General features: G+C 51.4%; 2 protein-coding genes across 5 annotated transcripts; one reads left to right on the forward strand and one right to left on the reverse strand.

Annotated features, from left to right (window-relative positions):
• Positions 1 to 407: 407 nt before the first annotated feature.
• ARMC6 (armadillo repeat containing 6) lies at positions 408 to 8602 on the reverse strand. 4 transcript variants are annotated; one of them, XM_040086465.1, is made up of 8 exons: positions 8516 to 8602; positions 7621 to 7777; positions 7122 to 7204; positions 5335 to 5905; positions 4695 to 4840; positions 3651 to 3782; positions 3084 to 3221; positions 408 to 1600 (listed from the first exon to the last, which is right to left on the reverse strand). In XM_040086465.1, exons 2-8 carry the CDS (start codon positions 7739 to 7741, stop codon positions 1388 to 1390), a joined length of 1404 nt encoding a protein of 467 aa, XP_039942399.1. In that variant the 5' UTR covers positions 7742 to 7777; positions 8516 to 8602; the 3' UTR covers positions 408 to 1387. The 4 variants fall into 4 exon arrangements, with proteins under 4 accessions (XP_039942399.1, XP_039942402.1, XP_039942401.1 ...); XM_040086468.2 differs by having other exon boundaries at positions 7621 to 7774; positions 8516 to 8579; XM_040086467.1 differs by lacking the exon at positions 8516 to 8602 and adding an exon at positions 8246 to 8350 and having other exon boundaries at positions 7621 to 7774.
• A 342-nt stretch (positions 8603 to 8944) lies between these two features.
• SUGP2 (SURP and G-patch domain containing 2) lies at positions 8945 to 24532 on the forward strand. The gene is made up of 10 exons (XM_040086462.2): positions 8945 to 9113; positions 10301 to 11824; positions 13765 to 13882; positions 14513 to 14997; positions 15633 to 15744; positions 16752 to 17257; positions 18793 to 18857; positions 20697 to 20833; positions 22117 to 22237; positions 22841 to 24532. Exons 1-9 carry the CDS (start codon positions 8999 to 9001, stop codon positions 22235 to 22237), a joined length of 3183 nt encoding a protein of 1060 aa, XP_039942396.1. The 5' UTR covers positions 8945 to 8998; the 3' UTR covers positions 22841 to 24532.
• Positions 24533 to 25417: the final 885 nt, after the last annotated feature.

The raw sequence follows: 25417 nt of genomic DNA on the forward strand, positions 1-25417 counted from the left end.
CCCAAACCCATCAGAAAGGCAAAGCTCGGGAGCCACGGGCTGCACCAAACGCGCTGCCCTCAGCGATCCGCTTGTCCCCAAAACGCAGCTCTGCACCTTTCCACCAGCTCCTGCCCCACTCTGCCGTGGAGGAGCAGGGCGCTTTCACCCAGCCCGGGGTCAGAGCAGCGCACAAACCCCCCCAGCTCTTCCCCCAGCAGGCAGAGAGCAGCCAGGCAGCCTTCCTCCTCCTCCTCCTCCTCCTCCACAGGCGGAGGAAGCCCTGCAGAACATGCTGACCTTTGCAATCCGCAGGGCTGCAGGAGGTTTTGCTCACAAACTCAGGCGCTGAGGCATTTCTCACCACCTCCATTTTCCTGCCACAAAAATAATAAAAAAAAAGGCTCCACAGAAGAGCCAACCAGCCCTTGAAGGTTTGCACGTTTTATAAGGTCACCATTTCTACAGAGAATATCACATTAAAAACATCCACTCACAAAAACAGCGGCGGCAGCGGCGCAGGAGGAGGGCTCAGCACCAGAGCGGGGCTGGCACAGAAACCTGGGGCTGAGACTTCAGAGCCTTTCTGGGGCCTGCTTCGCCCACAAATCCACGGTTCTGCCTCAGTCCGTGAGGTTCTTGGCCTCTTCACTGCAATCAAAGCATTCCCGGATGCGGGGAAGTCCCAGGAGGTGACAAAGCCTGGGATTCCCAGTGCTTCCTGCAGCGTGGAACCACCGCCAGCTTGGCCCCACTTTGGAACTCCCACCCCCTGCCAGTCCCTGCCCTGCTCCTCTCACCGAGGGACAACACGAACTCTCCTCCTGGATGCCAAGCGTTCCTTTGGATATCATCCCAAATCCTCACTTTGCTTTTTTTCTCGTTTCCTTTAAAACGTTACGCTGGCGGAAAAATCCCCAACAAAGCAGCGACACGAGAGTAGGGCCAGCAGTAAAAGAGGAGGGGAACGGGACAGGGGGAGCACATTCACAAACGGGGAGACTCCTCCTCATCCAGCCCCTGAGCAGGGGACAAATGGGAACCAGCAGCCAGGAAGGAGAGAGCCGCTCCTGCTGTCACCGCAGGGCCGGAGCGGCGGGAGGAGCCCGGCCCCGCACACGGGGGACGCCAGCGGGGAGCAGATCATCTCCAGCCGTCAGATGACCCACGGAACGATCACTACACGAGGCGATTTCGCAGCCTGCGAATGCAGAAAGCCGTTGCAGCTGTAGCTCCCGAGGCAAAAAAAAAAAAAAAAAACAAAACCAAAAAAAAAACCAAAGAAGTTCCCCGCAGCCTCCCAGGCCAAGGCGCTTGCTTCGGACGCTCCGGAACGAGCCGCGCCGGCCGCTCTTCCCACGGGATTCCAGGGGCGGAGACGCCTCGGATCCTCCGTGCTGGGCGGAATTCACTGAGCCAGGCTCCCCTTCTGGCCCGTCCACAGCTCCCGCAGCTCCACGGCGCAGCCCAGGTCCCTGAGCGCGGCCCTGGCCACGTCGTCGCAGTCCCTGTGCGCCGCGCGAGCCTCCGTGATCAGGTTCTCGGCGCCCATCTCCAGGATGGGCCGGGAAAAATCCCGGCTGCGGGACACCAGGTTCCGGATCAGCATGCAGGCCTGTTTCTGGGGACAAGGGCAAGCACAGGGGTCAGGGGCTGTGGGGGAAACCAGGGGTCAGGGGGGTGTGGGGGAAGCACAGGGATCTTGAGGGAAGGACAGGGATTGGTGGGTTTTGTAGGAAAACCCAGGGGTCAGTGGGTTTTGTAGGAAAACCCAGGGGTCAGTGGATTTTGTAGGAAAACCCAGGATCAGTGGATTTTGTAGGAAAACCCAGGGGTCAGTGGATTTTGTAGGAAAACCCAGGGGTCAGTGGATTTTGTAGGAAAACCCAGGGGTCAGTGGATTTTGTAGGAAAACCCAGGGGTCAGTGGATTTTGTAGGAAAACCCAGGGGTCAAGTGGATTTTGTAGGAAAACCCAGGGGTCAAGTGGATTTCGAGGGAAGCCCAGCCATGGAATGTTACCCTGGTTTTTCTGAGGTTTTTTTAAGGCCTTTTTGAATTTCATAAATGGAGTCAGATTTTTTAGTTACTGTACAATATTAGAGCAGTTTTCTACCTTTTCCCACAGATGTAACATAAACAAATCCTTTGTTTTTCATTCTCTGTCCTTTGTTTGCGTATTTCTAACCTGAAAACAATTGTAACTGATAGTTGGTCTGGCCACTGAGGCTGAGGGGTGGAAACCCCAAAAAGCCAATCTTCTGCTGGACCCACAAATGAATAAAAAGTAAGAAATAAACAAAGGGGTCTCTTCTCTCGGCTCTCTCAGCTGGGAGCTGGTTCGGAAGGACTTCTGCCTTGCGAAATCTCTTGTCTGCGTGAGACTGCTTTGTGTGTCTCTGTAACAAAGGAAGGTTTTGGCACACCCAAAGCAGATCAGCGAAGGAGTATTTCCTGAGAAACCCAAATGTGAGATGCTGCAGAGAGCAATCAAATGCTCCCTGGAGGAAAAAAACCCACGGATGTCGCTCCCAGCTGAAGTTCAGACAACCAGAGCTCTGTGCAAGTCTCCAGCACCAGCCAGGCAATACTAGTTAATTTTTAAATAACACTAAAAATTCTCCAGCGCAGCAGCCCCACCTTCCCACCCTGTTCCAGGCACTTAAACCACTCCTTCAGAAAATATTTTCCATTTTTTAATGCCTTGCACACAGATCCTGCCGAAACCTGCAGGAGAAACCAGAGGCAACCTTCTTGCCGTGCTTTCTTTGACTCTGAGAATGGGTGGCACAGGCTGGCTTTGGAGAGAGCCCATCCCCGTTCTGCTCCTTCCAGGAGGAAAGGGAATGCCTGGAAGAGGAGCCTGGCATTCCAGGGGTTTAAATCCACCTGCATCCAGGTGGATTTAAAACCTAAATCAAGTCTTGCCCTGAGCAGATCAGGGAGGCTGCACTGAGTCGCCGCCTTCCCAAAATGTTCAAAACTGATCTGAATTTGACGAGTAAAAGGGAGGGGGGAAAAAAAAAAAAAAAAAATCCCCCAAAAATAAACCCCGGACTGCCAGAGCTGCGCTGGCTGAGCGAGCAGGCGCCCTGGGGGACGTACCTGGACAGCCACCTCTCGTGGGTGAGCCTTCATGGCCTGCAGAGCCGCCAGCGCCCCGCCGCCCTCCATGATGACGCTGCAGTTCTCGGGCTTGCGCAGGGCCAGCGCGCACAGGGCTGCGCAGCCCTGCTCGCAGATCTGCAACGCACAGGGGAGCTGCTCAGCGCCTGCCAGCGCGCCCTCAGAGGAAAGGGGGCCCGCTTTCCTTCCATGGCAGGTTGTTGGGGTGGCTTTTTTGCCGTTTGGAGGTTCCTCCTCCTGCTGCTCTGGCACGTAAGCCAAGGGGAGGGTTGGAATGATGATCCTAGAGGGATTTCCAACCTTTACGACCCCGTGTTTGGCACGCCAGAGGTATAAAACACAGCCCTCACTACCCACCTGATCCAGGAACAAGCGAAATAAAACAACACACGGTGGGAAACAAAAACCCCCCAAACTCACACAAATCTTGGCCAGGCGTGCGCCCTGCAGCCGAGCGCTCGGGGTTTATCCGCGGCCCAGGCGCAAACACGCACCCTGCAGCTCCATCCCCGCCCCTGAGGGAACTCCCGAGGCCCTGCAGGCTACCTGAGGGTTGCCCAGGTGGTGGCTGATGGCCAGCACGATCAGGTCGGTGGCCCCGGCGTCCACGATGGCGTCCTTGACGTCGTCGTTGCCGGCCACGGCGCGGATGGCGCTGAGCACCTGCCTCACCACGTCCTGCTCCAGCAGAAAGGAAAGAACGGCTCAGGAAGCAGCACGAGGAGAGCCGTGAGAGCTCGGGAAGCGCGCCAGGACATCCTGCTCCTTCCTGGCAACGATCAGCTGCAAAAACTCTCCACCCTCGGTCGCCTCCTCGCCACGCAAGGGGACCCTGAGAACCTCAGTGAAGCTCCAAAAACAATCAGACATCAGCTCCTGGGACTGGAGGAGATTGGGGCATCTGGACACACAATCAGTATGACTGAGCAGAAGTTGTTTATTGTTTATGTTAAGCTATTTTTATACATTTTAAGGCCACTGTTTAGGTGTTTGCGCATTATTTGATTGGTCTTTTTATTCTGTCCATGCATTTTTCAGGAAACCTGATTGGTCAGGGGTTATCTTTTTGTGGGTCTCTTTTATCTCACTTTTCTGCATTCTTGGTATTTCAGTTTTTTTAGGCTCTTCTTTCTTAACTTAGCGCTGTTTCTGTTTCAGTACCCTTGACGAATTCTTGAGGGTTCTGATAAGAAGAACTGAAGCTGTTCGGTGCACACGATGGCTCAAGCTGTTTAAATACACTGCTGCCTGGGACTGGGGAATCTAAATCCTCCCGAATCTCTTCCAGCTGGGATGGGGGGAGCCAAACCCTCACCTTTCCTGGGAGCAGGCAGAACTCTGCTGGTGCAGGACACAGGAATAATTCTGAGCAAGAAGCTCACAGATTATACCTGCAGAACATTTAACCCTGCACACATGGCTGTAAATAGGGACCAGAGGGGTTCCAACCCAAACTGCAGCTAAAATACTGCACGGGCTAAGGCTCAATCATTCAAATTCCTTATTCTAAGGAACCTCATTCCCTAGAAGTCTGAGACGATCCCTCCAAGCCATTCCCAAAACAGCTCCCAAGCAATTCCCACGGCTCACCGGGTGCTCCATGCAGTCAGCCAGCAGAGTCACCATAAAATTCAAGCCCCCGAGGTCCACAATCTCCTGGCAGAACTCATTCCTGACGGAGAGGCGAGAGAGGGTGGCGCAGAGCTCGCTGAGAACCCCGGAGTTATCCGTGAAGGCTGCGGAGGAGAGGGGAGGGATGGAGTTAGTACTGCAGAGTTCAGGGGGCTTTGATTAATTCAGCAGGAAACAGCGCGGTCACTTTTACGTATTAAAACAGGAACTCTGCTCCCAGCCAGAGTCACAATGTCTTCTCTGGGACAGCAGAGACAACAGGCTGTAAAACCCTTCCTAAATACAGTGAAAAACTGCTCTGGTCCCCTGACTGCTCCAGCAGCACCACAGGGGCACATTTCATCGAGACAATTAGACCCCGTTGGGGTGACAAATTCCTGAATCACCTCTGAGGAGCTTCAAGTGAAAAAGAAACCCCGGGTGATTGCTGAGACAGCAAGAGAAGGAACTCTGGGTGATTCCTGAGACAGCCAGAGAAGGAACCCCGGGTGATTCCTGAGACAACGAGAGAAGGAACCCCGGGTGATTCCTGAGACAAGGAGAGAAGGAACCCCGGGTGATTCCCCAGCAGGACCAACATCCCTGGGGTTCACTTTACCTTTTGCAGCCTCAATGAGCACCCTCAACCCATCGTTCTCCAGGACAATCATCTTGGCGTGATCGTGGGCGTGACCGAAGGGCACACGGATGTCATCGTCGAAAGTCATCACCCTGAGGGCCGAGGCGGCCGTCCTGACCACGTCGGCGCTGTCCCCGTGCTGGACGATGGCCCCAGTGAGGAGAGGGAGGATCCCAGCCTTGACAAAGTCCTGCCTGTTCCGCTCGTGCTTGAGGCAGGCGTTCCTCACGCAGCGCAGCCCGGCCAGCGTCAGCTCCGCGTCCTCCCGCCGCTCCCGCAGGCTCTGCAGCACCAGCTCCCGCCCGGCCGCGTCCAGCAGGTCCGGCTGCCCGTCCAGCAGGGCAGAGAGCGTGGAGAAGGCTTGCAGCAGCAAATCCCTGTCCCCTGCAGCCAGCTGGCAGGCTGAGAACACCACGGGGTAGGCGCCATTCCGGCCAGCCAGGTAGCGGAAGGCGAGCTGCTCCTTGCACTGCGCCGCGAACGCCGAGAGCTGCTCGGGCAGCTCGGCCACGGCTGCCTCTGCCACGGCTCTGCCCAGGGAATCCAGCGTCTGTGGGACACACCAGGGGTTAGATCTGCACCTGAACCGTGCAGGAATAACAGCAATCTCTGTGTTTTTAAGTTGAAAACCAGGTTGGTGTTACAGGAGCAAGCTGCTCCTTGCACTACGCCGCAAAGGCTGAGAGCTGCTCGGGCAGCTCGGCCATGGCTGGCTCTGCCCAGGGAATCCAGGGACAGAGGGACACACCAGGGGTTAGATCTGCACCTGAACCATGCAGGAATAACAGCAATCTCTGTGTTTTTAAGTTGAAAACCAGGTTGGTGCTACGGGAGCAAGCTGCTCCTTGCACTGCACCGCAAAGGCTGAGAGCTGCTCGGGCAGCTCGGCCACGGCTGCCTCTGCCCAGGGAATCCAGGGTCTGTGGGACACACCAGGGGTTAGATCTGCACCTGAACCATGCAGGAATAACAGCAATCTCTGTGTTTTTAAGCTGAAAACCAGGTTGGTGTTACAGGAGCAAGCTGCTCCTTGCAGTGCTCTGCAAAGGCTGAGAGCTGCTCGGGCAGCTCGGGCACGGCTGCCTCTGCCACGGCCCTGCCCAGGGAATCCAGGGTCTGTGGGACACACCAGGGGTTAGTTCTGCACCTGAACCGTGCAGGAATAACAGCAATCTCTGTGTTTTTAAGTTGAAAGTGAGTTTGGTGTTACGGGTGCAATGGCTGTGCCAAAAAGCAGCGTCTGGGCTCCGTGCACAGAACCCTTGGAGGGACGGGGCCCTCCCCCTGTCACACCTCCACTGGGCACCAGTCTGACCAGTACCAGGTGAACTGGGTCCAACCAGCACATTCCAGCCCTGGAAGTGTCCACAGCCACGCTGGCCAGGGCTTGGATTAACCTGGGGTAAGTGGAGCTGATCCCCTCCTTGTCCCCTGCCCGGAGCGCCGAGTGCCACATCCTCTCACTCCCTGGGACACCTCCAGGGATGGGGACCACAAACCTCCCTGGGCAGCCCCTTCCACCCTTTCCATGAGGAAATCCCTCCTGATGTCCCACCTGAGACTCCCCTGGCACACCTTGAGGCCGCTCCCTCCCCAGCCCCTACCCTGGAAAGCGCAAGGAGCTCTCGGAATCTTTCATACTTTCAGAATAAATGGGATTGACTGCTCGGAGAGCTCCCAGAGAAACGGGGCAGAGGCAGGAGCCGGCCTAGCACTGATATTATTATTATATATCCCTGATCCTTCGCACCAAGCTGTGCTCCTACCAGCAGGATTTGATGCTTTTGCCTCTGGCCGTTCTCAGAGGCAGGAGGTCGCACGGCTTTCACGATATTGCTCAGGTCCACACCTAAAAGGGGAAACAAAACCAAGTTTAATACTGACCCCAGGGTAATTAGAGTCAAATAAACAGTGTCAGCTCCAGTTGTAGGGAAAAGCTGCCAAGTTAACCACAGAGAACAAAGATGAACTTGTTGTAAAGGTGCTGAACCGTTCAATTCTCACTGAAAGGTCAAATTCAGCCTGGAACATAGCTAGATGTCAGCTGAGGCGGGGGGAAAAGTAGGAATTTAATTTCACCGACCAAATTTTGCCCTCCAGCTTCCCTCTAAGCACTTTTGCAGTCACAATTAATCCACAAAACCAGGTTGGCATTAACGGTGTCTCCACAAAGGCTCCTTTCCAATGCTGCACGATCCCCCTCTGCCTGCAGGATTCCCTTAAACCTCCGGATTTGTAAAACCCGAGCTGCAAAACGTTCAACACCTTGGGACTCGAACTGCTGCACAGCTTCTCTGACGGCCTCCTCTGGATCCATCTCGAACTCGGTGATGTTCTCCTGCACCGCATCATCGAACGTCTCCTGGGCGATCTGTTTGGACCCCATTTTCCTGGGATGGGACGGACCCACCTCCGCGCCCTGCTGTCGAGAGAGAGAGAGCACTGCTCGTTTCGGTGCAAAACCCTTTAAAACGCCGACCACAAACAAAGCGAGGGGCTTGCTCTTCCTCCAGACAAAAGCTCAGAGCTCTGGATCAAAAATACACAGCCAAAGGCACGGCCGGTTTTTGATTTAATGAGGAAAATACGGCAATTAAAAGGGATAAGGACACATTTCAGTGTTTAGATGGGGTTTCAGGATGTGTCACCGTGACAGGGCTCTCGCTGCAGCACGGAGGGCACCGCGCCCGCTCACGGCTCCGGGCCCTCAGCCCGCCCTGCCCCGCTTCCCCCGGGCCCCGCCGCATCCCACGCCCCCTCAGCAGGCGCCGCCAGCCGGCGGGATCCCACCCCGCAGCTCCCAGCGACGCGGAGAGGGCCCCGAGGGAAGGCGGCGACGCTGGGGGAGCCCCGGGACGCGGCCACGGCCCCGCTGCCCCTCACCACCCACCTGGGCTCCCGCCGGACAAAAGGCGAGGCCGGGACGGCCCCACTCGGCCTCCGTACGCGGGTCCCGCCCGGCCTGCGCATGCGCCGCCGCCCAAATTCGCACCGCTCGCCCTCCCACCGAGCGAAAGACAGCGCGGGGCGCCGCAGCGCGCATGCGCGCCTCTCCCGCGCCGGCACGGTACGCGCGGCGTGCCCGCAGGGCAGCGGCTGCTCCCGGAGAACGGGAGAACGGGAGGCCGCGGGCCGCTCCCCTCGCTCCCGCCCCGCTTACCGGCAGCGCGCCCGCACCGTTAGTACCGCCCCGCACCGCCCGCCCGCCCGCAGGGGATGAGGCGGCTCCGCGCGGCGCAAGCGCGGGGGAGCCCTGGGGCGTGGTTAACGCATGAGGCGGGGCGTGGCGAGTGTGAGGGCGAGGCCTGAAGGGGGCGCGGCCAGCCGCGATCTCCGGGAGCGGCGGGAGGGGCGTGGTTACCGGCGGGAGGGGCGTGGTTACCGGCGCGAAGGGCGTGGTTACCGGCGCGAAGGGGGCGTGGCCGGCGGGAGGCCGCGGTGTGGCGGGAGGCGGCGGGGCCGGGTGAGGGCGGGCCGGGCTCCGGCTCCGGTTCCGCTCCGGTTCCTCCTCCCGGCGCTGCGCGGGGGGCGGCGGGGAAGCGCGAGGCTCCCCTCAGGGCTGCGCCTCCCCTCAGGCCGCGGCGGGACCCCGGGCCCGCGTCAGGCCGTGCCGTGCCGTGCCGTGCCGTGCCGTGCCGGGAAGATGGCCTCTCGGAGGATCACCCGCGACACGTTCGAGGCCGTGGTGCAGGACAAAGTTAAACGGTACCGCATGGAGCGCGGCGATGCCGTGGGGGACTCCATCCATCATTTCAAAGGTAGGGAGGGACGCGGTGACGGGAGCAGCCCGGCATCGCCTGCCATTTATTTGCCTTGTGCTGGTGTTTTTCCACATCCGTTTGGGGGTTTTTTGGGTTTTTTTTTGTGGAAGAGGCGAACAGCTGGGTAAAGGACTGGCACCGTAATGGGGGGGAGGGGGGGGGGGGGGGGGGGGAGAAAAAAAATGGGAATTCAGACAAAGGAATTCTGTTCAGCATCGGAGAGTGGGTCCGATTTCAGCCAGGTCTCCAGGGACGTTGCTGCAGGATGGAATTCTGGTGATGGCTGATAAGTTAAATAAATATTGGAGTGCACTGGAAGCCTTTGGGTCTTTGTGGTTGGTGTTATTTTGGGGGAGGAAAGCTCAAAGCAGGGCATTAACCTCGTGAACGTAACACAAAATGTGGTCCCCAAATTATTTTACCTCCTAAATTTGAGATAGAAAATGTCCAACAAGAGGCTTGGAATGCTTTCATGGGGACAGACATTCACAGGAGAGCTTTAAAATGAAATCTGTTATTTTTAGAGTCGTGTGGGCCCTGAAGAAATAATTTATAATTCCTTTTTTTTTTCAAATATTCTTTACTTTCTGAATTGAACTTCTGGGATTGGGGAGCAGGGATCTTGGATAATGAGAAATACCAGAATTTCCTGCAATAATGAGATAATTGTGGTTGAGTTTGGAGAAGACACGAGCTTCTGTCCAGCTGTGGAATTCCTCCTGGGAATCCTGCTCTGGGTGTCAAGGTGGGGACCTCCCAAAGCTTGGGGTTGATGGTCTTGGAGCTCTTTGACAATTTTAATTCTGGGAAAGCTGAAAGCTCAGGGGTTTGATGGTCTTGATGCCTCCGGGACTCCAGTAGAAGATCCAGACTTGAGAGAGCAAGGAGCAAAGAAAAATCTGATTTAGGGTAGAACTTGAGCTTCTGTAGAAGATCCAGACTCGGGAGAGCGAGGAGCAAAGAAAAACCTGATTTAGGGGAGAACTTGAGCTTCTGTAGAAGATCCAGACTCGGGAGAGCGAGGAGCAAAGAAAAACCTGATTTCGGGGAGAACTTGAGCTCCTCAGTGTCTGTAGGGGTTGGAATATGGGGATGGGAATATCCTGAAGTCAGCTGCGGGGGTTTCCATCAAAAAACGTCGACGTTTTGACTCTTTTAAGCCCCGGAATGTTTTCTTTCCCCAGCTCACTCCAGGCCTCTGCCCCGGCCCCGCTACAACGAGAGCTTCCACGACGACGGGAGGTTCCCTCACGCCAACTCCCAGCACGAGGACTGGAGCCAGGACCCCAGGGAAGATTACCCGGGGGAAAACTACCCCGGCCCTTCCTACGGACCCGGCAGCCCCCTGCTCCGCAAGGAGAACTATTTCCACGAACAGTTCTCCCGCCGGGAGCGGGACTTCGGCCGGGATTACGGGCGCCCCGCTCCCCAGAGCCGGGAATTCGGGCGCGGGGCTGCCGCCGGCAGGGAATACGGGCACCACTCCGCTCCCCCCGGCCGGGAGTACGGCCGGGAGTACGGGCAGGATTACGGCCCCTCGGATTCCTGGGAAGCCGGCGAGCCCGAGTTCGGCCCCTCGGATGTTTTGGGGGATTTCAGGTCTCCCGGGCTGATGGAGGAGGAGTACGGAGGCGTGGAAAACCAGGAGTACGAGGCGGAGTTCGGGGCGCCGCTGCGCAGGGGAGGCGTGGGCAGGGGGAGAGTCCTGAGGGGCAAGCGCCTCACCAGGGGGGTGGCGAAGCCCAAAGCGTTCAAAGGAGACCTCAGGAGCCCCCTCAAGAAGTGGAACGTGAAGAAGCCGCAGCCGGGCCCGGATCCCAAAGGCCCGGATCAGGCTCTGGAAGTGGCCGAGCGCCCCGGCCAGAGGCAGCAGCAGCAGCGTCCCGCGCTGCCCCCGCACGCCCCGGCGGCGCAGAGAGCCGTGCTCAGGCTGCCGAAGCCCGCCCACGCCTTCAGGAACCTCAGCTTCGACCTGGTGGACAAGTCCGACATCTTCTCCACCTTCGGCGTGGAGATCATCAAGTGGGCCGGGTTCCACGCCATCAAGAACGACGCCGAGTTCTCGCGGCTCTTCGGGGCCCTCTTCGAGCTGGAGACCGAGACCTGTGCCAAGATGCTGGCGTCCTTCAAGTGCTCCCTGAGGCCGGAGCACAGGGATTACTGCTTCTTCACCATCAAGAGCCTGCAGCACGCCGCCCTCAAGACGCCCAAGGTGGACAACGAGTTTTTGAACATGCTGCTGGACAAAGGGGCGGTGAAGACCAAGAACTGCTTCTTCGAGATCATCAAGCCTTTCGACAAGTACATCATGAGGCTGCAGGACCGGCTCCTCAAGGGGGTGACGCCGCTGCTGATGGCCTGCAACGCCTACGAGCTGAGCGTTAAAACCAACGGCTTCGGCAACCCCCGGGAAATGGCCGACGCCTTCGAGACCACCGTGTCCCTCTGCCGGAAATCCCTGGCTCTGCTGGGCCAGACCTTCGCCCTGGCCTCTGTTTTCAGGCAGGAGAAGATCCTGGAGGCCGTGGGGCTGCAGGAGATGGCTCCAGCGCCGACCTCGTTCCCCAATTTCGACGACTCCATGCTCTTTGGGAGGGAGTACATCGAGAACCTGAAGGCGTGGCTGGAGAAGAGCGGGTACCCCATCCAGATGAAGAAGGCAGAGGCGGAAGCCACGGAGCAGCTCCGGACAGCCCCCGGCAGCAAAGGTAACGGGGCTGGGAGAGGCTTGGCAGGCTGTGCTCGGGTTCTGTGGCTTCCCTCGGGCAGGCATTCCTGACTCTGGGGATTCCCAGTGAATCCAGCCAGGGCTGGAGCAGGGAGGGAATTCCTAGTGAATCCAGCCAGGGCTGGGACAGGGAGGGAATTCCCAGTGAATCCCAGCCAGGGCTGGGACAGGGAGGGAATTCCCAGTGAATCCCAGCCAGGGCTGGGACAGGGAGGGAATTCCCAGTGAATCCCAGCCAGGACTGGGACAGGGAGGGAATTCCCAGTGAATCCCAGCCAGGACTGGGACAGGGAGGGAATTCCCAGTGAATCCCAGCCAGGATTGGAACAGGGAGGGAATTCCCAGTGAATCCCAGCCAGGGCTGGGACAGGGAGGGAATTCCCAGTGAATCCCAGCCAGGACTGGGACAGGGAGGGAATTCCCAGTGAATCCCAGCCAGGGCTGGAGCAGGGAGGGAATTCCAGGTGAATCCCAGCCAGGGCTGGGATAGGAAGGGAATTCCCAGTGAATCCCAGCCAGGATTGGAACAGGGAGGGAATTCCCAGTGAATCCCAGCTAGGGCTGGGACAGGGAGGGAATTCCCAGTGAATCCCAGCCAGGGCTGGGACAGGGAGGGAATTCCCAGTGAATCCCAGCCAGGACTGGGACAGGGAGGGAATTCCCAGTGAATCCCAGCCAGGACTGGGACAGGGAGGGAATTCCCAGTGAATCCCAGCCAGGGCTGGAACAGGGAGGGAATTCCCAGTGAATCCCACTCAGGGAGTCTCTTGGAGTTCTTGTGGTGAAATCAGTTCCTTCCTTCTCTCTCTGGCACACGTTCAGACCTTAAATCCAAGATTTTCACCCCAGTTTCAGCACCTCAGGGCAGGGAGGCCAGGACCAACCTGGAACTGGCTTAATTACAGAGCAAACATTTGCATATATGCAAATCCAGAGGTGTCACCCTCACCTTTAACAGATCCAGGTGCATCCCTTAGGAGCTGTCGCTGTCCCATCACTGAGCTGGGCCACTGATTCCCCTGCCTAAAACATTCCTGCTCATCCTGGTTTTTCCCTAATTCTTCCTGGTTTTATTTCCTGCTTGAGCCTCAGATCCTTTCTCAGGGAGGTTTAGCAGCACTGACAACGAATGTTTGAAAATTTGTCACTCAGCCCTTGGGAGCAGCCTGCAAATAAACTGATTTTCCACAAAACCCTTTTGCTGCAATAAGAAATCACCTTTTTCCAGGGTGGACATGGATGTGGTTTATTTTAGACCAGGGCGTTTTTTAATAATAAACAGGCGCAGAATCTCGGTTAAAATTTTGCATTTTCCATCTCATTTGGGGTGGATTTCCAGCAGGTCAGGGAGGGGATCCCGCCCCTCTCCACTCCCTCTGGAGTGTCCAGCTCTGCTCTCCACAGCTCCAGCAGCACCAGGAGAGGCTCCAGGAATTATCTGGGGTCTGGAGCTTGGTGGGGCTGAGCTTGGAGAAGGAAAAGCTGAGAGGGGATCCCAAAATCCACACAAATATCCCCAAAAAAGTGTCCAGAGGGTGGTGCCAGGCTCCTCCCAGCACCAGGACAAGGGAAGTTAAACCACAACGAGTTCCACCTCTGTTTTGGGAAGGTTTTTTTTTCCCTGGAAGCAGCCAAGCTCTGGGAGGGAACCCAGAGCCTCCTTTGGGGCCATCCCAACCCCTCCACACATTCCTGCTGCCACCTGCTCCAGCTTGGATTTGGGATCTCCAAACATCCCTCCCCACCCCGAGCACCCTGGAAAAATTGCAGAGATCAACCGTGTGAAAACACCAAAAAAACCCCAAACATTTTTAAAAAAATCTCCCAACATCTCGCTGCTCTGCTGATGAGGATAAAACATGGAGTGGGTTTGTGGTTTTTATTTTATTTTTTTTTTTTTTAAATTCTTTCTCCCCACAGCCCCCCAACGAGCTGACAGGAAAGTTGTGGACACAATTGAGCAGCTGGTGACCAGCATCGTGTCGGGAACTTTGTCTGCCAAGGACAGGAGCGCCCAGAAGAGCTGTCCCGAATATTGGTGGGTGTGGGGGGATATTTGGAGTAGGTTTAATTAAAACTTCAGCCTTTCACTCACTGGGAGAGATCAAAGCCTGTTGTATTTTTGATCAGCTTTTTTTTTTTTTGGTTGTTGCTTTCTTGGTTGTTTTCCTGGAGCTCGTTATCCCTGCTGTCCCTAGAAAACGATCCTGGTGGCGGCGGTGTTGCTTTTGATGTGCCAATAAATGTTTTTTGTGGAGCCCAAACTCGAGGCATTCAAAGCAGATTTGCATTTCAGGAGCAAGCTCAGGTGACAGGGAGGTAACAGGGTTTGGAATTCCAGGAGGAACCTTGGGAAGAGGGGGAGCTGGGACGGCCCCAGGTGTGTGAGAGCACCTCTGGTGTGAGAGCTGGTTAATTACCCAAACGATTCCTGTCAAACCCCTCCGGTATTTATTTCCTTGGCACGCTTCCCTTGCTGCTTGTTAGTCCCGGGAATTCAATATTCTCAGCACCATGCTAAACAACAAAAAAAACCAAAAAAGGCCCCAAAAACCCCCCAAAACCAACCAACAAAAAAACCTACAAAAAAAGCTGGATGGCTGAAGGGATTTTTTGCTTTAACCAATGAAGGTTTCCAGCTGAACTTTCCTTTCTGTGCTTTTCCCAGGTTCCTGTCCGACGAGGAGAGCCTGGAGTACAAATACTACAAGCTGAGGCTGTCAGAGGTGCAGAGGAGGAGCGTGGCCGGGGAAGGAGCAGCTCCAGAGTCCCTCAGGGCCATGCTCTACGCCAGGAGAGTGGCCAGCATCAAAAGGAAGCTCTTCAAGAGGAAAAAAAAACCTGGAATCCTCCCTCTGCTCCGCTCCAGCAGGGCCAGGAGGGTGAGGAGAGCAACCACGGGCACGCAGACCGTGCTGTCAGCGGGGACAGTGCTGAAGCACCGAGACAAAAATCTTCCAGGCTCAGCCCAGGCAAAGATTTCCCAGGCAGATTCCAGCCCGTGCCGGCAGAGCCCGGCCCTGGATGTCACCCTGGGCTGCCCAGGTGCCACCAGCTCCGAGATCCCTGCGCCAGCAGAGGGAAAAACAGATCCCGAGGATTTATCGGCGTCCCCAGAGCTTCCCCCGCCTTTGGGCTCTCAGTTTCCTGATGGTGAGTGGGGCTTTGGGCTCTCAGTTTCCTGATGGTGAGTGAGGCTTTGGGCTCTCAGTTTCCTGATGGTGAGTGAGGCTTTGGGCTCTCAGTTTCCTGATGGTGAGTGAGGCTTTGGGCTTAGGCTTGGGGTTTTCGGTGATATCGGGGACAAAAGCCCAAACCCACAAACGCAGGGTTTCGATTCCAAGATGTTAAATCTCAAACTGAACGAGGAAATTCAGATTTAACGGGTTTCACGGCCTTCCTTCTCCCTCTGGCACGTGTTTGGGCCTTAAAGCCGAGGTTTGCACCTCAAGGCAGGGAGGCCAGGACCAGCCTGGAACTGGCTTAATTACAGAACAAACATCTGCATATATGCAAATGTGCTGATGTCACCATCACCACTTTAACCAGGTCCAGGTGCAGGGAAAAAAACTCAGAAAAAAAATAAAAAACAAAAAAAACAGAAAAAAAAGCCCAAACAAACAAACAAACAAACAACCCCCAACTTCTCCTACAATCCAATTATCCACCCAAAGGATTCCTGCTGGGAAGCCCAAGTATAATTTCTTTTATTCTCTGTTTTGAAGTGGGTAAGTTCTCAGCTGCACTGACCTTCCCAGGCTCTGTTCTGAACCTTTTGTTCCTTGCAGTGGATGCCAAAACCATGGAAACTGCAGAGAAACTCGCCAAGTTTGTGGCTCAGGTAGGACCAGAAATTGAACAATTCAGCATTGACAACAGTGCAGATAACCCCGACCTCTGGTGAGTCCCAAATCCTCCCTTTTTCCTCCCAGTTTTGCTGAAATCTCTGGGTTCAGTTCATTTAGGGACTGAGGATTTTGGGGGGCAACTCTCCCTGGTGCCTTCAGCACCTCCCTTAATGGTGATTAATGAATTAATGGTGATTAACGATACCTGAAACGTCTCTGGAAAAAGAAACTCCGCTTAGGCACGGATGAATTGGTTTCTTTTTTTTTGATCCCAATAACCAACCTGAATCCTGAAATAGGGAGTTTTCCAGATGATTCCAAGGAGTTCCTTCTTCCCAGTTCTTCCCAGAGGAATTTGGGAAGCGCTGCTGAGCATCAGCTGAGGGGGCAAAACTCGCTGTTTGTAGGGGAGGAATCCCTCATTTGTCCCCAAAAGCACCTGCAGTGACCGCGCCAAAATCAACCAGGGACTTATTCCTAATACCCTACATCATCCCAGATGAAGAAAATCTCTTTTTTGACCTTATTTTCCTTGGATTTTTGTCCTTGTTTCTGTGGATTTTGGCCTTACATTCCCTGGATCATTGACCTTAATTTTCCTTGGATTTTTGACATTAATTTTCCTGGATTTTGGATCTTATTTCCCTTGGATTTTTGGCCGTATTTCCCTGGATTTCAAACTTTAATTTCCCTGGATTTTGGACCTTATTTCCCTTGGATTCTTGACCGTATTTCCTAGGATTTTTGACTATATTTCCATGGATTTTAAACTTTAATTTCCCTGGATTTTGGACCTTATCTTCCCTGGAAATTTCACCTTATCTTCCCTGGATTTTGGACCATATTTCCCTGGATTTTTGACCTTATTTTCTCTGGATTTTTGACCTTATTTTCTCTGGATTTTGGACTTTATCTTCCCTGGATTTTGGCCTGTATTCCCCTGGATTTCTCTCCTTAATTCCCTCACCTTTTGCCTTTATTTCCCCTGCATTTTTATTTCTCTCTCTCTCTCTATCTATATATATATATATTTTTTTTTAATGATTTCTCCTGGCCCAGGTTCCTCCAGGACCAAACCAGCTCCGCTTTCAAATTCTACCGGATGAAAGTGCAGGAGCTGTGTCCCTCCATCACCTTCAGCCCCGAGGCTGCAGGAGCCACCAAAGCTGCAGGGACAGCCCTGGAGTCCGAGGAGGAGGAAGAAGAAGACGAAGAGGAAGAGGAGGAGGAGGAGGAGGAAGCTGAGTTTGAAACCTCCCAACCTCCGGAGGACGAGGAGGAGGAGGAGGAGGAGGAGGAGGAGGAGGAGGAGGAGGAGGACGTGCCAGCAGGTAGAAGGGTGACAAACCTAGAGGAAGATTTGGTTTCCAGAGCAGGAGAGGAGATTTCAGGAGGCGAAATGCAGCTCTCCAGCCCCTCTGATGGCGCTGTCCCAAATCTGTCGACACAGGCACCCAGCCCGGCCCCCGGCGCGCGCTTCCCCCGCAAAAGAGTCAGCAGCAAGTCCCTGAAAGTGGGGATGATCCCGGCTTCCAAAAGGATCTGCCTGATAGAGGAGCCCAAAGGTCAGTGGGAAACAGCACAGTTCTGTTTTAGAGAGAAAAAAAGAGAATTTGGGCAAAAATCCCGATTTTTAGGTGTTCTGTCACTTAAAAACATTGCATTTCTCGAATACAAAATTCAGCAGCAAGTCCCTGAAAGCTGGGATGATCCCGGCTTCCAAAAGCAAAGGTCAGTGGGAAACAACACAGTTCTGTTTTAGAGAGAAAAAAAGAGAGAATTTGGGCAAAAATCCCGATTTTTAGGTGTTCTGTCGCTTAAAAACATTGTATTTCTCGAATACAAAATTCAGCAGCAAGCCCCTGAAAGTTGGGATGATCCCGGCTTCCAAAAGCAAAGGTCAGTGGGAAACAGCACAGTTCTGTTTTAGAGAGAAAAAAAGAGAGAATTTGGGCAAAAATCCTGATTTTTAGGTGTTCTGTCGCTTAAAAACATTGCATTTCTCAAATTCAAAATTCAGCAGCAAGTCCCTGAAAGTTGGGATGATCCCGGCTTCCAAAAGCAAAGGTCAGTGGGAAACAGCACAGTTCTGTTATAGATAGAGAAAAAAGAGAATTTGGGCGAAAATCACGATTTTTTAGGTGTTTTCTTGCTGGAGGTTGCTAAAAATTTGCATTTTTCCATACAAAAATGGGGACAAAATTGACTTTAAATCTTCATTCAAGTGGGGAAGGATCTGCCCTCATAGAGGAGCCCAAAGGTCAGTGGGAAACAAACCAGTTCAGTTTTATATTAAAATAACAGAGGGTTTGGGCAAAAATCCCCATTTTTTTAGGTGTTTTCTTGCTGGAGGTCGCTAAAAATTTGCATTTTTTCATACAAAAATGGAGACAAAATTGACTTTAAATCTTCATTCAAGTGGTGAAGGAGAAGCTGAATAGAAGAGCCCAAAGGTGGGTGAGCATCAAAATATTTCACTTTTATATTAAAATAACAAAGAATTTGGGCAAAAATCCTGATTTTTTTAGGTGTTTTCTTGCTGGAGGTTGCTAAAATTTGAATTTTTCCCTACAAAAATGGAGACAAAATTGACTTTAAATCTTTATTAAAGAGGTGAAGGATCTGCCTCATAGAGGAGACCAAAGGTGGGTGAGCAACAAAATATTTCACTTTTATACTGAAATAAAAGAGAATCTGGGTGAAAATCTTGATTTTTTTGTGTTTCCCTGCTGGTTGTTGCCTTAAAAATTTTCATTCTTTTCCTACAAAAATGACCCCAAAATTGACTTTTATTGTTTAAAGTAGCAAAGGGGAAGCTGAACGGATAATTTGTGTTTTGGGCCAACAGCAAAGTTCATCTCAAACATCTCCCAGTGTTCTCTGAGTGTATATTGATATTAAATTGGGTGTATCTTTAATTTTTAAAATTAATCCTGATCTTTCCTTTTGGTCTCATTTTTCTTATTCCTCCTGTTTTAGGTCCAGGCATTGAGTTAGGCTTGAAATGCATTTTTTGGGAGTTTTTTAGCCTCGGTTTGGAGGTTTTTTTACCAAAATAATTTGAATTTCCAGCTGAATTTTGTGTTTGTTCGCCTTGCAGTGCATGAACCTGTCAGGATTGCTTATGACAGACCCCGGGGCTGCCCTGTCACAAAGAAGAAAAAGGTAAAAAAATTCAAGTTTCTGCCACAAAATCAAACTGAAAACGAGGAATTTTTGGGGGGAAGAAAAAGTTGGGGAAAAAAATTCCAACTTTTCCAGAAAAAATCTGGGCTGAAGCTGTGGCCCCTCTTGGGAAATTTTCTTTTATTTTAGGTTTTCGTCACCAGTGTCAAAATTAAACTTTTTTAAAGGATTTTTTTAAGGATTAAAAAAACCCCCAAAACACCCAGACTTCCATCAAAAGAAGGAAATTCCTTTTAAAAAACCCTTTAAAAATTCTTTTTAAAAAAGCAAATTCCTTTAAAAACTCATTGAAAAGAAGGAAAACCCTTTACAATAACTCCTTCGAAGGAAGGGGAACTCCTTTTTAAAAAAATCCTTGAAAAATTCCTTGAAAAAGAGGGGAATTCCTTTAAAAGAAAACCTTCAAAATTCCTTGAAAAGAAGGAAATTCCTTCTTAAAAAAACCCTGGGAAAAAAAAAAAAGGAAATTCCTTTAAAAAAAAAATTGAAACGACAGATTTAAAAATAATAATAAAAATAATTCCTTTAAAAGAAGGAAAACCCTTTAAAAATTCATTTCAAAAAAAGGAAATCCCTCAAAAAAAATTTCAATTTCCTCCCGCGGGGATGCGAATTTCCACGGTTTTCCCGACGCCATAAATCCGGGTTTTTGCCCTTCCCGGTGTCATAAATCCGGGTTTTTGCCCTTCCCGCTGTCATAAATCCGGGTTTTTGCCCTTCCTGCTGTCATAAATCCATGTTTTTGCCCTTCCCGGTGTCATAAATCCGTGTTTTTGCCCTTCCCGGTGTCATAAATCTGGGTTTTTGCCCTTCCCGGTGTCATAAATCCGGGGTTTTGCCCTTCCCGGTGTCATAAATCCGGGTTTTTGCCCTTCCCGGTGTCATAAATCCGTGTTTTTGCCCTTCCCGGTGTCATAAATCCCGGTTTTTGCCCTTCCCGGTGTCATAAATCCGTGTTTTTGCCCTTCCCGGTGTCATAAATCCGGGTTTTTGCCCTTCCTGCTGTCATAAATCCGGGTTTTTGCCCTTCCCGGTGTCATAAATCCGTGTTTTTGCCCTTCCCGGTGTCATAAATCCCGGTTTTTGCCCTTCCCGGTGTCATAAATCCGTGTTTTTGCCCTTCCCGGTGTCATAAATCCGGGTTTTTGCCCTTCCCAGTGTCATAAATCCGTGTTTTTGCCCTTCCCGGTGTCATAAATCCGTGTTTTTGCCCTTCCCGGTGTCATAAATCCGGGTTTTTGCCCTTCCCGGTGTCATAAATCCGGGTTTTTGCCCTTCCCGGTGTCATAAATCCGGGTTTTTGCCCTTCCCGGTGTCATAAATCCGGGTTTTTGCCCTTCCTGCTGTCATAAATCCGTGTTTTTGACCTTCCCGGTGTCATAAATCCGAGTTTTTGCCCTTCCCAGTGTCATAAATCCGGGTTTTTGCCCTTCCCGGTGTCATAAATCCGGGTTTTTGCCCTTCCCGGTGTCATAAATCCGGGTTTTTGCCCTTCCCAGTGTCATAAATCCGTGTTTTTGACCTTCCCGGTGTCATAAATCCGGGTTTTTGCCCTTCCCGGTGTCATAAATCCGGGTTTTTGCCCTTCCCGGTGTCATAAATCCGGGTTTTTGCCCTTCCTGCTGTCATAAATCCGGGTTTTTTGCCCTTCCCAGTGTCATAAATCCGGGTTTTTGCCCTTCCCGGTGTCATAAATCCGGGTTTTTGCCCTTCCCGGTGTCATAAATCCGGGTTTTTGCCCTTCCCGGTGTCATAAATCCGGGTTTTTGCCTTTCCCGGTGTCATAAATCCGGGTTTTTGCCTTGCTCTTTTGCGCAGAAAGCCAAGGACCTGGAGTTCCCGCAGAAGAGGCTGAGCCCCAGGAACGTGGGGTTCCAGATGCTGCAGAGGATGGGCTGGCAGGAGGGGCACGGCCTGGGCACCAGGGGCAGGGGCATCCGCGAGCCCGTGCGCCTGTAAGGGAAATGGGGGAAAAACGGGGGGATTTCATGGGGAAAGAGTGGGGGAAATAGGGGGGAAATATGGGGATTTCATGGGGGAAATAAGGGGGATTTCATGGGGGAAATAAGGGGGAATTAATGGGGAAATAAGGGGGATTTCATGGGGAAATAATGGGGAAATAATGGGGAAATAATGGGGGAAATGTGGGGGATTTCACAGGGGAATAATGGGGATTTCATGGGGGAAATAGGGGGGATTTCATGGGGAAATAATGGGGGAATAATGAGGGAAATATGGGGGATTTCATGGGGGAATAATGGGGAAATAATGGGGATTTAATGGGGGAAATAATGGGGATTTCATGGGGAAATAATGGGGATTTCATGGGGGAAATATGGGGGATTTCATGGGGAAATAGGGGGGATTTCATGGGGGAAATAGGGGGGATTTCATGGGGAAATAATGGGGATTTCATAGGGGAAATAGGGCAGATTTCATGGGGAAATAATGGGGATTTCATGGGGAAAAATAGGGGGAAAATGGGGAAATAATGGGGGAAATAATGGGGAAATATAGGGGAAATAATGGGGAAATATAGGGGATTTAATGGGGAAATATAGGTGGAAAATGGGGGATTTAATGGGGGAAATAGGGGGTTTTTAATGTGGAAAATATGGGGGATTTAATGGGGGAAAAATAGGGGATTTAATGGGGGGAAATGGGGGAAATTTAGAGTTCTTAATGGGGGAAATTTAGAGTTTTTAATATGGGGAAAGAGACTTTTTAGTCGGGCAAAATAAAAGGTTTTAATATGGGAAATTGAGAGGTTTTCATATAGGAAAATAGAGGTTTGAGTAGGGGGAAATAAGGAGTTTTAATGGGGGAAAAGAGAGGTTATCACAAGGGAAAATAAAAGGTTTTGATGGGAGGAAATAGAGGATTTAATATGGGGAAAAGAGAGGTTTTAATAGAGGGAATTCCCCAAATTCCCTTTTATCCACAACTGTGTGGCGTTCCCTGCTCCCTCCTCAAACCCTCGGCACTTTCATTCCTGAAAGACCAAAATCAAGATTTTTTCCTTTTTGACCCAAAAAAACCAAACCTAAACCTAAAATCTCTTCCAGAATTTCCCTTCCCGCCTGATTTTTTCCCCCCAAAATCTCATTTTCCAGCCGGCAATTCACCTTTTACCGGGCTTTGAGGGGGGATCGTTTCAAATAATTGCGCCCCACGATGCGAAAAAATGATTGAAAAAAATCCGATTTTTGGTTCTAATGGTGACGTTTTTCCTCCCCAGGGGCGCAACCTCTGCCGGGGAGGGCTTGGGAGTGGCAGGGGAGGAGAACCAAGAAGATGCTTTCGATATTTTCCGGCAGAGAATGATCCAAATGTACCGACAGAAAAGGGCAAATAAATAGGTAAGAGCCCAAACCAGGCTGGGAAATCCCATTTCACCTCAAAAAAATCTGCATTTTCCTGCGGGATTTGGGGAAGGTTTTCTGGGCTTTGGGAATCTGCAGGCGCTGAGTGACCCCAAAATCTTCATTTGTTTTAAGTTTTTCTGATTTTTGAGCACCTGCAGGTGCTGAGTGAGCCCAAAATCTTCATTTTTCCCGAGTTCTTCTGGGTTTGAGAGGTGCTGAGTGACCCCGTTTGCTGCTCCCCGAGCTCGGGGAGAAGCTCCAGGAAAATGGAATTAATTCAGAGCTTTTAGTTTAATTCAGAGTTTTTAGTTTAATTTCTCCTCTCTTTCTGCTCTTTTGTTTTCCTCTTCTCCACTCTTTACTTTTTCCTTCTCATTTTCCTTTTTCCCCCTCCTTCTTTTTTTCCCTCTTTTATTTCCCTCCTTCTTTTCCCTCCTTTTATTTCCCTTCTTCTTTTATTTCCCTCCTTCTTTTTCCCCTTCCCTCTTTTTTTTTTCCCCTCTTTTCTTTTTCCCTCCTTTTTTTTCCTTCCCTCTTTTTCTTGTTTTCCCTCCTTTTTTCCCTTTTTCCCCTCCCTTTTTCCCCGTTGCTCTCCAGGCTCTCTTCCATGAAGACCCAGCTCCGCTGCCATCCCCTCCCTCCCTCCCTCCCGTGGTGTCTCTCTGGTTTTTGGTGGGATTTTGGCCTCGAATCCAGCTGGGATTTCCTCCTTCCCCTGCAGGAGCAGCAGCTTTTCCATCCCAAGAGAAGAAAAATGAATTTTTTCTTTTTCCCCCCCCGATTTTAGTGCGAGTAAACCTTTGGTAGAGGAACGTTCAAACCCCTGCAATAAATGTCGAGCTGGACAGTTCCTGGGTTCTGTGATGCTTCACGTTTGGTTTTGCTTGTGACCTTTTTGGCCATTTGTAAGAGATACGCATTTTTATTTTTAACTTTTTTTATTTTGATTACCATTTTCCGCTGGGGTTTGGAATCCCTGTGGGCGCAGAGCAGGATTTTTCGGGGGCCAAGAGATCTCTTTTGGGGATGGGATTCCTCCCCAAAAAATGGAATTAACGCCCGTGCTCAGCCTGGCTCTGATCCCTTCTCCAAGCAAAAATCTTCTCCAGTTCCCGTTTTTGCCAAAATTCGCCTTTCAAGGATCCATTTTGGGGGTAAATCTCCCAAGCTCCTGCATTTTTTCCTTTTCCTGCACCAGATTTCCTGAGGGAAGGGAGCTCCCTCCTTTCTGTGCTCCTGATTCTCCTTCCAATGCCCCAGAATCCCGGAGAATTTTCCCTTTTTTTCTTTATTTTTTTTCCTTTTTTTCTGTTTTATTTTCTGGGATTTTTTTCCCTTTATTATTTTTTTCCCCCTTTATTTTTTTCCCCCTTATTTTTTTTCCCGCACCAAAAATCTGCATTTTCCCTTTTTTTTCCCCCTTTTTTAATCCACAAAAATCCTGGGGTTTTTGGTGCATCCAATCCACCCCCCCCCAGCACCTCCGTGTGCCAGAGCTCCCTTTTTCATCCCCAGGAATAAATTTTTCATTTTCTTTTCAATTCCCTCCCTTAAAACAGCAGAACTTTTCACTTTCCCATCCCTCCGTGCTTTCCTCTTGCCTTTAAATCCAAATTATTTTGGGTTTGTTTTGATTTCTTTGGTGTGAGATAATTTTTTCCTATTTATTTTGGGAATTTTTGTTGGTATTTTTTGGTATTTTTTGTTGGTTTGTTTTTTTATATAATTTTTTTAGAAGACACTGCAGCATCCCCAGTGTGAAGATTTAATTATTTCCCAAAAATCAATGTACAATATTTTTATTTTTTTTCCCTCCTCTTCACACCCTGCTCTGCTTTCAATTTCGTGGCGCCCAAACAAAGCCTGGCCTCAAAAATCCAAATTTTTTTTTTTTTTTTTTAAAGATTCTTTTTTGGGTTCTTTTTGGCATCTTTCGGCTTCTTTCCTACCCTACAATAGGTACATTTTCTAATTAAAAAATAAAACTAAAAAATCTTTTTAATCCCCTTTTGAATCCTGCATATCTCCAATCAGACCTGAGCGATAAAACACCTGAAAATTGAGAATACGCTCAGAACAACAGCGGGGCCCTTGTGAAATAAATCCAATTTTGGGGTTTTTTTGGTTCTTTTTCAATCCAATTTTGGGTGGTTTTTTTGGTTCTTTTTCAATCCAGTTTTGGGTGGGTTTTTTTGCTTCTTTTTCAATCCGATTTTGGGTGTTTTTGGTTCTTTTTCTGTGACCTTTGTTGGGTGGGAGCCTTGGCTGGGCGCAGCAGGGCTGGGGAGCGTTTGCAGTTCTCTGTGGGCAATAAAATGATGGATGTTCCGATGTTCCGGGAGTTTGGGAGCGTTCCTTGGGTGTGGTGGGGTCGGGGTGGGGAGGGACGGACCTGAGACCCCCTGGGGACACCTGGGGACACCTGGGGACACCTGGGGACACCCCAGGGTGCTCCAGCCTGGCCCTGGGGCAGCCACAGCTGCTCTGGGAATTCCAGCCCCAAATCCCACCCAGGGTCCCCTTTTCCACTTTAAATCCCTGGGTCCTGGAATCCCATTCTTTATCCCAAATCCTCTGCAGCTCTCTGGAATCAGCTCCAAGGTTTCCCTGGAGTTTCCCTTTTCCCACCTTTCCTCAGACACTTCCAGGGATCCTGGGGCTTCTCTGGGAATTCCAGCCCGTTCCATCTCTGCCCTCACAGCCGGGAATTCCTGCCCCAAATCCCACCCAAGTTCCTTTTTTCCCAGTTTAATCCATTCCCTATGTCCTGGAATCCCATTCTTTATCCCAAATCCTCTGCAGCTCTCTGGAATCAGCTCCAGGGTTTCCCTGGAGTTTCCCTTTTCCCACCTTTCCTGGGACATTCCAGGGATCCTGGGGCTTCTCTGGGAATTCCAACCTCTTCCATTTCTGCTCCCACAGCCAGGAGTTCCTGCCCCAAATCCCACCCAGGTTCCCCTTTTCCCGTTCCCTGTCTCCTGGAATCCCGTCCCTCATCCCAAATCCCCTGCAGCTCTCTGGAGCCCCTCAGGCTCTGGAATTGCTCGGAGCCTCCCCTGGATCCCTCTCCCCCCTTCCCCGGGCGCTCCCAGGGATGGAAGCTCCTCACAATTCCCCTCCCTTTGTTTGTGTTTGTTCAAAGCCAGAGAGGAAAAGTCTCGATTTAACGCCGCA

This window comes from Hirundo rustica, chromosome 26, assembly GCF_015227805.2.
Source record: "Hirundo rustica isolate bHirRus1 chromosome 26, bHirRus1.pri.v3, whole genome shotgun sequence".
NCBI lineage: Eukaryota > Metazoa > Chordata > Aves > Passeriformes > Hirundinidae > Hirundo > Hirundo rustica.

Excerpts from the sequence above, each read along its gene's own strand:
- ARMC6 (XM_040086465.1), bottom strand. The coding sequence starts at position 7,741 with ATGGGGTCCAAACAGATCGCCCAGGAGACGTTCGATGATGCGGTGCAG. Across the intron at positions 7,205-7,620 it reads GCAGCAGTTCGAGTCCCAAG|GTGTGGACCTGAGCAATATC; the intron begins GTGTTGAACGTT and ends TTCCCCTTTTAG. Across the intron at positions 3,783-4,694 it reads CTGACTGCATGGAGCACCCG|GACGTGGTGAGGCAGGTGCT; the intron begins GTGAGCCGTGGG and ends CTGCTGGAGCAG.
- SUGP2 (XM_040086462.2), top strand. The coding sequence starts at position 8,999 with ATGGCCTCTCGGAGGATCACCCGCGACACGTTCGAGGCCGTGGTGCAG. Across the intron at positions 15,745-16,751 it reads GCAGATAACCCCGACCTCTG|GTTCCTCCAGGACCAAACCA; the intron begins GTGAGTCCCAAA and ends CTCCTGGCCCAG. Across the intron at positions 20,834-22,116 it reads ATCCGCGAGCCCGTGCGCCT|GGGCGCAACCTCTGCCGGGG; the intron begins GTAAGGGAAATG and ends TTTCCTCCCCAG.